Source organism: Primulina tabacum, chromosome 18 (genome assembly GCF_025594145.1).
Source record: "Primulina tabacum isolate GXHZ01 chromosome 18, ASM2559414v2, whole genome shotgun sequence".
In the NCBI taxonomy this organism is placed as follows: domain Eukaryota; kingdom Viridiplantae; phylum Streptophyta; class Magnoliopsida; order Lamiales; family Gesneriaceae; genus Primulina; species Primulina tabacum.
Genome location: NC_134567.1, coordinates 3,853,310 through 3,865,330, shown reverse-complemented (window position 1 = coordinate 3,865,330; position 12,021 = coordinate 3,853,310). Strand labels below are relative to the sequence as shown.

Sequence of the window (12,021 nt, the reverse complement as noted above, 5' to 3'; positions counted from 1 at the left end):
CCAGCCTGAACCAACCGGTCAAAGCTGCCCGATCAACTAGCACAATAAAATTGGCTCGGTTGCGGAAAATATCTAGCAATGCGAATATGACCGTTTTAAATTAGAAATTACACGGAACCTTTCGAAACAATCATATTCTTGTTTCTAATGTTTGTGTCATTCTTAGCTACAATAAAATGATAAATACAACACTTTGAAAATCAAACAAGAGTTTTGGACAAGGATTCAAAACATAGGGCAACTTAATTGAAGAAAACCAATTAAAATAAAATCCCCAAGAAAAGAATGTGAGGAACAAAATGAGATACAAGTTGTTAGGATAAATGGAGGTATTTAAAAGGGAATGAATAAACAACTCACAAAATTTTTTATTTTGAGTCTTAAGGGTTTTTAACTATTGTTAACACTAACACCAGTCAAGAACAAATCTCAATACTTCTGAGTACATTAGACTACTTGGAAATCGAAAGTGCAGAAATAGTCCACTCAAACTGAGTGAACAACAATTCCAACAAAAAACAATAGATAAAAAAAAACAATAGTGCAAGTAAAATTGCTAAAAATAAGTAATTCAAGAATTGTTTTTGGATGTTCAAATGTTAAAATCCTTTAATATCTCTATTTCTTCTGTTTTCGGAAAGCACAACTAGAAGACTTTGGTCAATACAATACTTTTTACATCCCACTTCGGGGGAAATTATACAAATATGTACTGACACTCTTAGTACAAAATCTCACTACACAATATGAAACTTGTGTGAAAAGACTCATTCGTACAGTTACACAAACTAAGATAGAAATTCTTTGAAATCACTAGTGAGTGTTTGAGTAGCACAAAACAATCATTCAAAATGATCGAATAATACTTTGAGCGTGTGATTTACAAATCTCAGAAGAGCTAATTCAAGTGTGGATAGGGTTTAAGACCCAACTAGTTTTGGGTACCAAAGGTTTGTTTGACTGATTGTAGGCTTCAAAGAAGAAAATCATCAAAGAATCAATCTGGTTTCTGAATAGTGGTTGCTCCAAACACATAACTTGTAATATCAAGGTGTTATATGAAGTTATTGATTACAAAAGACAAGAGTCACATCTGGTGATAATTTCAATGGTAAAGTTGTGAGCAACAATAAGATTATTTATAGTTAGGCAATTATTAAGGATGTGTTACTAGTTGAAAATATTTTCTACAATATAATTAACATTAGTCAACTATGTGTAATGGTTACTCGGTTGAGTTTGACAAACATACATGCACGACTAAATCTGCAAATGGTAAGGTTATGCTAAACCGACCTAAGAGAACAAAATACATATAAATAAGTTGAAATGATGATAATCTTAATGCTCCAACATGTTTTGTTACTTTGCATGGTAATAAAAATTGGTTATGGAACAAATGATTCATTCGCTTAAATTTCAAATCTATTGTCAGGCTGTCAGCTTGAGTAAGTAGAAATTGGCATTAATGTTACCTAACATTGATTTTACCAAAAATAAGATTCTTTCTGCATGTTAGTTAGGTTAAAATATCATATCAACATTGAAGAATAAAGGAAACAACTCAACGACTCGATATTTGTAACTTCATCATATGGATCTCTTTGGTCCAATATATGTAATGAGCCTAGGGGAAAATAAGTTAAACTTGGTAATTATTGATGACTTTTCAAGTTTTACCTTCCAGAGTTTTAAAAATCAGATAGTTGCCCAGCTTATCCAGATTCTTAAAAAATTTCAAAATGAGAAAACTTCAGTGGAAGATAGGATAAGGAGTGACAGAGGAAATAAGTTTACCAAGAATATACTTTCAAATTATATAGATGATAATGGAATCAAGCATGAGTTTTCAGTTGCAAGATCATCTCAGCAAAATGGAGTTGTTGAGAGAAAGAACATAACACTCAACGAGGGGGCTTGAACCATGTTAGATTGAATCTGGTATCTCTCAAAGATTTTGGCAGAAGCTGTGAACATTTCATGCCATATATAAAATATATCAATGATTAACAAGAATCATGGAAAAACTCCCTGAGATATGAAAATAACAATCAATCTGATATCTTATATTTCCGCATATTGGTTATACTTGTTTCATTCACAATAACTATTAAACACATTTAACCGCTTTTGATGCTAAATCTATGTTTCTAGGCTATTCTTTTATTAGTAAAGAATATATGGTTTATAATTATAGAACTCTAACATTTCAATAATTTGTGCATATTGTATTCGATAAATCCTCAATTTGTCAAGAATATCAACATAAAATTATAAAATTGTGTTACTTTAAGAGCATCCATTAATTTAATATAAAATATTTAATAATAAGTTGTGCTTTTTGAGAAAACTGTCGGCAATATGCATTAAATGTCAAACATGAATGATTCAATGAATGAGGAAAAGTCATAATTTGCAGCAAAAGAAAATTCAGACGGAAATATGAATACGCGTTTTTCATACAGACAAGGGGCTCTATAAATAGAGCTCCTCCTTTCATTCTGAAATCATCTCTTCTTCGAGTTTTTTATCATCTTATAAGCATTTGAGTGCTTAGTTCTATAATATTTGTGAGGTGTTTTGTTCTCCTGTATTCAGAGAGTATGTTCTCTTTAGAAACACAGTAAGTGAGTTGTATACCATAAAATATTATAGTGGAATTCTTTTCATCTTGCCCGTGGTTTTTACCCTAATAATTTTTAGGGGTTTTTCACGTAAATCTCGGTGTCCAGTTTATTCTTTATTTTCGGGTTTTATTATCTCAAATTACCGCACGTGGGACCAACAAGTGATATCAGAGCTTTGGTTTAAATTTTTTAAAATTCTGAGTATGCTCTGTGGTTACAGGTTAGACTGATCTTCCACATCAGACAAGATTTTTTTGAGATTTTAATGCGGGATTATTTGGTCCAATCTACTAAAATTATTGTAGACATAATGTCGGTAAGGTACGAGATAGAAAAGTTCAATGAAAGCAATTTTATGCTGTGGAAAATAAAGATACAAGCAGTTTTAAGAAAGGAAAATTGTTTGGCGGCTATTGGAGATAGACCGGTGGAAATTACGGACGATGGAAAGTGGAATGAGATGAATGATAATGTTGTTGTCAATTTACACTTGGCTATAGCAGACGAAGTATTGTCAAGTATCTCTGAGATAAAAACAGCAAAAGTTATCTGGGATACTCTGACAAAGATGTACGAGGTCAAGTCGCTACACAACATGATTTTCCTAAAGAGAAGGTTTTATACTTTTCGGATGGCGGAATCTTCATCGATGACCGACCATATCAATACACTAAATACTCTATTTGCCCAACTCACTTCCATGGGGCATAAAATAGGGGAAAATGAACGTGCGGAGCTTCTACTTCAAAGTCTACCAGATTCATATGATCAACTTATCATCAACATTACCAACAATATTCTTATGGACTTTCTAAGATTCGACGATGTCTTAACTGCAGTTCTCAGAGAAGAAAGCTGGCGCAAGAATAAGGAAGATAGGTTGTTAACATCGAAGCAAGCAGAGGCTTTACCGATGATAAAAGAAGATTTATAGACCATGACTCCAGTGGGAGCCAAAGGCGAGGTAGATCAAAGTCGAGAAGTAAAAAGAAAAATATTTACTGCTTTAAATGTGGCGGTAAAGGGCACTTCAAGAAAGAGTGTACGAGTATCGATAAAAGTTCTCAAGGAAATGTGGCCAGTACTTCAGGCAGTGGTGAAATATTATTCAGCGAAGCAATAACAGTTGCAGAAGGCAGACAAAAATTTTGTTATACATGGATTATGGATTTGGGAGCGACGTGGCACATGATGTCTCGAAGAAAATGGTTTGATCATTATGAACCAGTCTCAGGAGGATCTGTATTCATGGGAAATGATCATGCCTCGGAAATCGCTGGGGTCGGTACTATTAAAATAAAGATGTTTGATGGCATCATTCGCACCATACAGGAGGTACGACATGTGAAAGGACTGACGAAGAATCTTTTGTCTTTGGGGCAATTGGATGACATCGGGTGCAAAACCCGTATCGAGAACGAGATCAAGATCGTGAAGGGTGCACTTGTGGTTATGAAGGCGGAAAAAGTTGCTGCAAATCTGTATGTACTTTTGGGAGAAACACACAAAGAGGCAGAACTAGCTGTTGCATCAATTGGTTCAGGAGAAGAATTAACAGTGTTATGGCATAGAAAGCTCGGACATATGTCAGAACTAGGGTTGAAAATTCTCTCAGAATGGAAGCTGCTGCTGAGACTTACAAAAGTGTCACTACCCTTTTGTGAGCACTGTGTTACCAGTAAAAAACACAGATTAAAGTTTGGCACTTCTACTGCCAGGAGCAAAAGCATATTGGAGCTGATTCATTCGGATGTTTGGCAAGCACCGGTTGTATCCCTAGGAGGAGCGAAATACTTTGTCTCGTTCATTGATGATTTCTCTAGGAGATGTTAGGTGTATCCAATCAAGAAGAAATCAGATGTTTTCCAAGTCTTCAAAGATTTCAAAGCGCAGGGTTGAACTTGATTCTGAAAAGAAAATAAAGTGTCTGAGGACTGACAATGGAGGAGAATATAACAGTGACGAGTTTGATGCATTTTGTCAACATGAGGGCATCAAAAGACAATTCACGACGGCTTACACACCTCAACAGAATGGAGTGGCGGAGCGGATGAACAGAACCTTGTTGGACAGAACAAGAGCTATGTTGAGGACTGCGGATCTAGACAAGTCATTTTGGACGGAGGCAGTCAAAACCGCTTGTTATATTATCAATCGTTCTCCTTCATTGACGACTGATCTGAAGACTCCGATGGAGATGTGGACTAGAAAGCCGACATATTATTCTCATTTGCATTCATTTGGAAGTCCTGTGTACGTTCTGTACAATAAGCAAGAAAGATCGAAGTTGGATTCGAAATCCAGAAAATGTATCTTCTTGGGTTATGCTGATGGAGTAAAGGGGTTTCGCTTGTGGGATCCTACTGTTCTTAAGCTTGTCATCAGCAGGGATGTTATCTTCGAGGAAGATAAAGTAAAGGGAGACAAAGACTCATTGAATTCAGAAACTACTATATTTCAGGTGGAAAATAAGACGGACGAATGTCAAGTTTCTTGTGAAGCAGTACCAGAGCATGAAGAACAAGAACATGTTGAGTCTGAAGTTTCCAATGTGAGGCAGTCAAAACCAGGTTGGCTTTCAAATTATGTCACTGAAAGCAATATTGCACATTGTCTATTATCAGAAGATGGTGAGCCATCAAGTTTCCATGAGGCTACTCAAAGCTCAGATGTATCTTTGTGGATGATAGCAATGCAAGAAAAATTGGAGGCATTAGACAAGAATAAAACTTGGGATCTTGTTACACTACCACGAGGGAGGAAAGCCATTGGAAACAGATGGGTCTATAAGATCAAGTGCGATGACAATAACCAAGTGGGCGGTGTCATGCTAGATTGGTAGTAAAAGGGTATGCTCAGAAAGAAGGCATTGACTTCAATAAGATATTTTCTCCTGTGATTCGGCTTACAACAGTCAGAGTAGTGTTGGCATTGTGTGCGGTGTTTGATCTACATCTAGAACAGCTAGATGTGAAAACGGTTTTTCTTCATGGAGATCTTGAAAGAAGAAATCTATATGCTCCAGCTAGAAGGTTTTGCGGAAATAGGTAAAGAAAACTTGGTTTTTAGGTTGAAGAAATCTCTGTACAGTCTCAAACAGGCGCCGAGGTGTTGGTACAAGAGATTTGATTCCTATATCATGAGCATTGGATACAACAGACTGAGTGCAGACCCTTGTACGTATTTCAAAAAGTCTGGTGATGATTATATCATTTTGATGTTATATGTGGACGACATGTTGGTAGCAGGGCCCAACAAAGATCAGGTCCAAGGATTGAAGGTACAGTTGGCTAGGGAATTTGATATGAAGGACTTGGGACCAGCAAACAAGATTCTAGGGATGCAAGTTTACCGAGATAGAATAACAGAAAGCTCAGAAAAATTATTTGAAGAAAGTCTTGCAACGCTTCAACATGCAAGATAGCAAGCCAATATCGACCCTTCTTCCTGTTAACTTCAAGTTATCCTCCGAGATGTGTCCTAGCATTGAAGCAGAGAGGATGGAGATGTCTCGAGTACCATATGCATCAGCATTGGGAAGTTTGATGTTTGTCATGATATGTACAAGACCAGACATTGTTCAAGCAGTGGGAGCAGTTAGTCGGTATATGGCAAATCCTGGACGAGAGCATTGGAGCACTGTCAAGAGGATCCTTAGTTACATTAAGTGTACCTCAAATGCTGCATTATGTTATGGAGGATCAGATTTTACACTCAGGGGCTATGTTGATTCAGATTATGCAGGTGATCCTGACAAGAGGAAATCTACTACTGGTTATGTGTTTACACTTGTAGGGAAAGCAGTAAGCTGAGTTTCAAACCTGCAGACAGTTGTGGCGTTATCTACAACAGAGGCAGAATACATGGCAGCTACTCAAGCTTGCAAGGAGGCAATATGAATTAAAAGGTTATTGGAGGAGATCAGACACAAACAAGAGAATGTTCCTTTGTTTTGTGATAATCAGAGTGCCTTGCACATCGCAAGGAATCCAGCCTTTCATTCCAGGACGAAACACATTGGAGTACAATTTCACTTTGTGCCGGAAGTAATAGAAGAAGGAAGCGTGGATATGCAGAAGATCCATATAAAGGACAACATAGCTGATTTTCTGACCAAACCAGTGAACATTGATAAGTTTGAGTGATGTAGATCCTCAAGTGGCCTAGCAGAAATGTAAGCAGCAGAGAATGACAAGATTGAAAGGATAGGTGGAGATGTGTTTGATTCTCAATCAAATCTCCAAGTTGAAGAAATGTCGGCAATATGCATTAAATGTCAAACATGAATGATTCAGTGAATGAGGAAAAGTCATAATTTGCAGCAGAAGGAAGTTCAGACGGAAATATGAATACGCGTTTTTAACGCGTATTCACACGGACAAGGGGCTCTATAAATAGAGCTCCCCATTCATTATGAAATCATCTCTTCTTCGAGTTTTCTCTCATCTTATAAGCATTTGAGTGCTTAGTTCTATAATATTTGTGAGGTGTTTGGTTCTCCTGTATTAAGATAGTGTGTGTTCTCTTTGGAAACACAGTGAGTGAGTTGTACACCGTAAAATATTATAATGGAATTCTTTTCATCTCGTCTGTGGTTTTTATCCTAATAATTTTTAGGGGTTTTCCATGTAAATCTCTGTGTCCAGTTTATTCTTTATTTTCGGGTTTTATTATCTCAAATTACCGCACGTGAGACAAACAAAAACAAGTTCAAACGAAAAAGTATTTGTGTTGATAACATGTTATAAAAGTAATAAAAAAATATAAAAGAAAGAAAAGAGAGTTCGGAGATTGACTACAAATTATTTTATTTATAACTGAGAATCCATATTTATAGACTATAATTACATGATACAAATATGTAAATAGATAAAATGAGCTATCTATATTAACCGAAAATCTCTTGATAACTATATTAAATCCATATCATAACATCATTTTCCTGCAAATTTAAATCTTCACGTCCAATTGCAATCTAAATAAATCTGAACTTATACGATGCACTATATTTATTGCGTACATAAAATAAATTCAGTGATCACATGTTGGTCCAAATTTTTTCATGTTGGATCAAACAAAAACCCACGTACTCACTCAGTCTACAAGAAGACTATAACATCTCAATCAACTCGGCTAAGTAGTATTTTAAACTCTTGCAAAAAAGCAATAACCACAAATCCTCTATATAAAATTAATAGGTTTTATCTGTGTATTAAAACATTAAGCATATTTAACCGTTGTTTTTTTATTTTTTAAAACTCAACCACGTTTATACCATTTGCAATTAGTTTTATTGCCCGACTTTTAAAAATATAAGGATTTAAATATATTTCCTTTTATTTTACCTTTCTTTCCCCCCTTCAATTTCGAGTAGATGCTAATACAACTTGACCCAATTAAGCTGTCGCCTCCACCTCAAGTTTTTTCATTACCGTCGTTCATTTCTATTTCAAAATGAAAGTCCTCAATAAGAATAATTTACATATTAGTTGATAATTTTCATTCAGCGCGCACACAAGATTTAGCTCAAGTAAAACTTTAGCTGCGAGGAAGTCTTGAGAGAAGAGAACTCAGACTCCGCTGACCGCAGAATCAAGAATTTCACGCGGTGCACACAAAACAAAAACTCTAGAAGATACAACAAAAAATAGCACTAGTGGATGGCAACGGAGCTTGACACCACATCTAACAATAATCCACTGGACTAATATCATCAGTATCATAGTTTTTCATGATAAAAGCTTCCAGCTAGCTGATCACAAAGGTTCTTCGCATGAATCCAGTAACTACCGCGCTTCAGGCCATGTTGTTCAATATTCAGGCACTGACGCTTACTTGCGGTCACATGTTCATTAACTTCCATCAAAGTAAGTCGTGCCTTTCTTGGAATTTGAGAAAGATGAAATCATATACATACATGTTTTTTCGCATTTGATACGTAGAAATATAAAAGTCTATAAGAGGGAAGAGTGCGCCACAACCAAGACCAACCCACGTCTGGCGATGTAACTAGACTTAGCTAAACTTGGCCTTTGAGAAATCCATTTCTGGATGCTGCAAATCAAAAACTACCCATCAGCAAATGCGAGAATTTTTTAAAGAAAAAGATCAATGTTAGCGTAGAAGATTAGTTTGTTATCACCTCAGACATGAACTTCTTCATTATCTCTTGTTTTTGCATTTCATCACTTGAGGGAAGGCCCATTTGCTTCTGTCGTTGGTCGAACTGACAAGAATAGGTCAAGTGTTAACAACATTATATGAAGCAATAAAGATGATGGAAAGATGAGGTGACATGCGTATTGGTACTGTGGATAAAAACTCCTAAAATGGTCAAATGACAAATGAGGCCTTCGATTTTATGACCATTAAAGCAGATGTAAAGCACATAACAAAGTCATTAAACGTCTACCATCATTTTTTCGACAGTGGACCGTGTTTCAGGATCAAGATCAGACAATTTGCTGTTCTCAGGTTCAACTTTCTGGGTATCAATCTCAGGTTCTCCCTTCACCAAGTACTTCCACCATTCCATCTGGTTTTGCTTTGTTAAGAGAATGGAGATGGATTTCTGGTCCTCTGCAAGAAGTTGAATGATTATTGACTACTAGCGACTGGGTTTCAATAAATGCTGAAATTTTTAAAAAATCAGCAGACATATGGTAAACTTTTCCATAGATTAATATGACGATAAATAAATCAGTGTTGTAAATGGCAGTAGGTGGTGGCAGGGCGGTGAGTGACCGCCTAGACAGTGTATTAATATATGTAATTAAATGATGTTTATGCATAGATGAGCTTCATAAAATTCAACACAATACAATACAATTATACAAGATGCAAATAGATATATAAGTGTATTAATAATTTATACAAGATGCAAATAAATATATAACCGTATCAATTTTACCTACCTAAACTCCAGAAGCAGTCATCAACCTTGACAGACTGAAAAAGCTCTCCCTGCAAATTAATAAAGCTCAAAAGAACACTTAAGCAATGAGCAGCGAAGAGGATATATGTGAATTACAGAACAGCAAGACAAACTTACTTCAACCACCGGCGGTTGACCTTTGAGCCCAACTTTAAGATATTTTTTCTTTATTTCGCAAGTAATGAATCTTGACTTTGTTCCAGGAGGTACAGGAACAATAATGTTAACCTCCTGCAAAGATTGACCCCAAGTGTATTTCTCCATGTCGAGGCCATTCCCTTTGTTAGGTGCTGCTCAGGAACAAATAACAATCACCAATAAAGAGGTGGTATGTGCAATAAATAATGTAAGAATCGAATTGTGACAGCTAAAGAAAGTGCAAGTCGTAAAATTGTATTGTGTTGCGAAACATTACCTGGTTAAAACATATATAAAAAATAATAAAAACCAGATACAAAATGGTTGTGGAATCGTGTACAAAGATAACAAATACATATTAGAAGTGCTGCTCAGGAACAAATAACAACCTCTGGTAAAATTGTATTGCGTTGCAAAATATTTCCTGGTTAAAACATATATAAAAAATAATAAAAACCAGATACAAAATGGCTGTGGAATCATGTACAAAGACAACAGATACATATTAGAACTCAAAAATTATTAATGAGTATTTTTTCATCCTGGGATACATATGCAGTCAATATATAGTTCAGTTTCCTCCTCCCGTTGATAAATCCAGGATCCTGAGGTGTATAAAATGATTCTCTTTAATGTAAAAACATGTATTTCAAAGTGTATCCAGCACCTTCTAATAAATTCTCTACACCTAAATGCTCGACACCTCATCCTCGGGTGCAAAACAGATTTCTATTTAGCATGCATATTATAGGGTGTCAAGAAGTTGGGAATTCATAAATAAATTTTGTTCCATATAAAAATAACCATTTCGACTCATAACATGCAAATGCCAAACAGAGATAACATTAATCCTAAGAACTCTGTCCATATACAAAAGCAGCTTTGGATGATGCCATGGCAAATGTAACCCATGTCTAAAGTCACGATAGACATGTATACATCAAATCCAAATAACAATAAAAATGACTTCAGAATGAAGATTGAAAACAATTTTAAGTAGCGTAGGATCAAGGAATTATGATGAACATGGAACTTGCACAATCGATGCAGACAAGTAGAATAGTTCATCCTCATCGAGTTATCAACTTTTCTTGCCCAAGTGCAGGTAAAATTTAAAAAAAGAGAAACAGCACTACAATATCACGATAAAACATCAAGCCATCTCAAAACAAAGTAAACGACAGAGTTTTTTCTACTCAATGAAGTAGCAGAAACACAATTAAGTATACAATAATGTCGAGGAAAAAAAGGCATACCTCGAAGCCCATTCTTCTCCATTTCAACTTCAGTCTCACTTCCTTGCTCTACCTTTACCTCCTCCGTCTTCACAGCCGTCGACGTCGAAGGCTGAGGAGGAACCTCCTCCTTAACACTTTTCTCAACTTTTCTATCTACTTCCACCTTCACTTCTCTACTCTTCTTCTTCTTCTCCTCCTCCGATTCAACTTTATCTTTCACCATCTTCAACACCGCATTCACATCACTCACCAACGAATCGCTCCTAAACAAGTCGCTCTCTCTCGCGACGAACTCGAACACCTTCTCCAAAAACCCAAACGGATCCGACGGATCGAGGGCAGCGTTGAACTGTTTCCTCGCTGGCGGAGCCGATGTCGCCGGCTTCTTCTGGTCGTCTTCCTCGTAGTCGGAGAGTATCGCCATGAGCACACTGATCCAAGATTGATGATAAAATTGAACTAATTTTGAAATTCGGGGAAAATGTTGTTGTCAAAGCCTACCAAGAGTGAAGCAATTTGCAGCAGAAAACTGGGAAACCGTAGGTTCAGGAGTATTCTAGTCTAGGTTATAATTATGGGAAATTAGAAAACGAACCCTAATATGTTCATTTCAAACACCAATTGCCCCAACCCAAAAAGTACTCCACGGTTATTATTAAATTTTAAAGGAAGATTTAGTCACTCTATCAATATTTTTTAAAACGAACCTGTTACACAACTATCAATATTTTTGGAACAAATTTGTTGTACAAAATTTACTTAATACAATTTACTTGAGTATCGTGTTTTACAGATTATTACGTTAACGATCAAGTTTACCTAGTCTATAAAAATATTGATACTCACGGGAAATTTAGGGTCCGATTCCAGCAAGTGTCACTAGTCCAGACGCAGGTTTCGAAATTGTCCTGAGCCTGAAATCACGAATAAGACCGTTAGAAAGGGGCCAGGAGGGTGTCCTGACGTAGCCCCTCCGATGCTCAAGTTAGAGACTGAGTATGTAAATGGAGAGTAGCTAAGGGTGGTGCTGAAAAATAATATCGTGAATCAACTAAACACTCAAACTTGGTATTTATAGGAGAAT

General features: G+C 36.2%; 1 protein-coding gene across 1 annotated transcript; it reads right to left on the bottom strand.

Annotated features, from left to right (window-relative positions):
• Nucleotides 1-8,313: 8,313 nt before the first annotated feature.
• Nucleotides 8,314-11,522, bottom strand: LOC142533337 (protein BOBBER 2-like). The gene is made up of 6 exons (XM_075640077.1): nucleotides 10,956-11,522; nucleotides 9,679-9,851; nucleotides 9,542-9,590; nucleotides 9,040-9,206; nucleotides 8,770-8,853; nucleotides 8,314-8,681 (listed from the first exon to the last, which is right to left on the bottom strand). Exons 1-6 carry the CDS (start codon nucleotides 11,359-11,361, stop codon nucleotides 8,643-8,645), a joined length of 918 nt encoding a protein of 305 aa, XP_075496192.1. The 5' UTR covers nucleotides 11,362-11,522; the 3' UTR covers nucleotides 8,314-8,642.
• Between the last annotated feature and the right edge of the window lie 499 nt (nucleotides 11,523-12,021).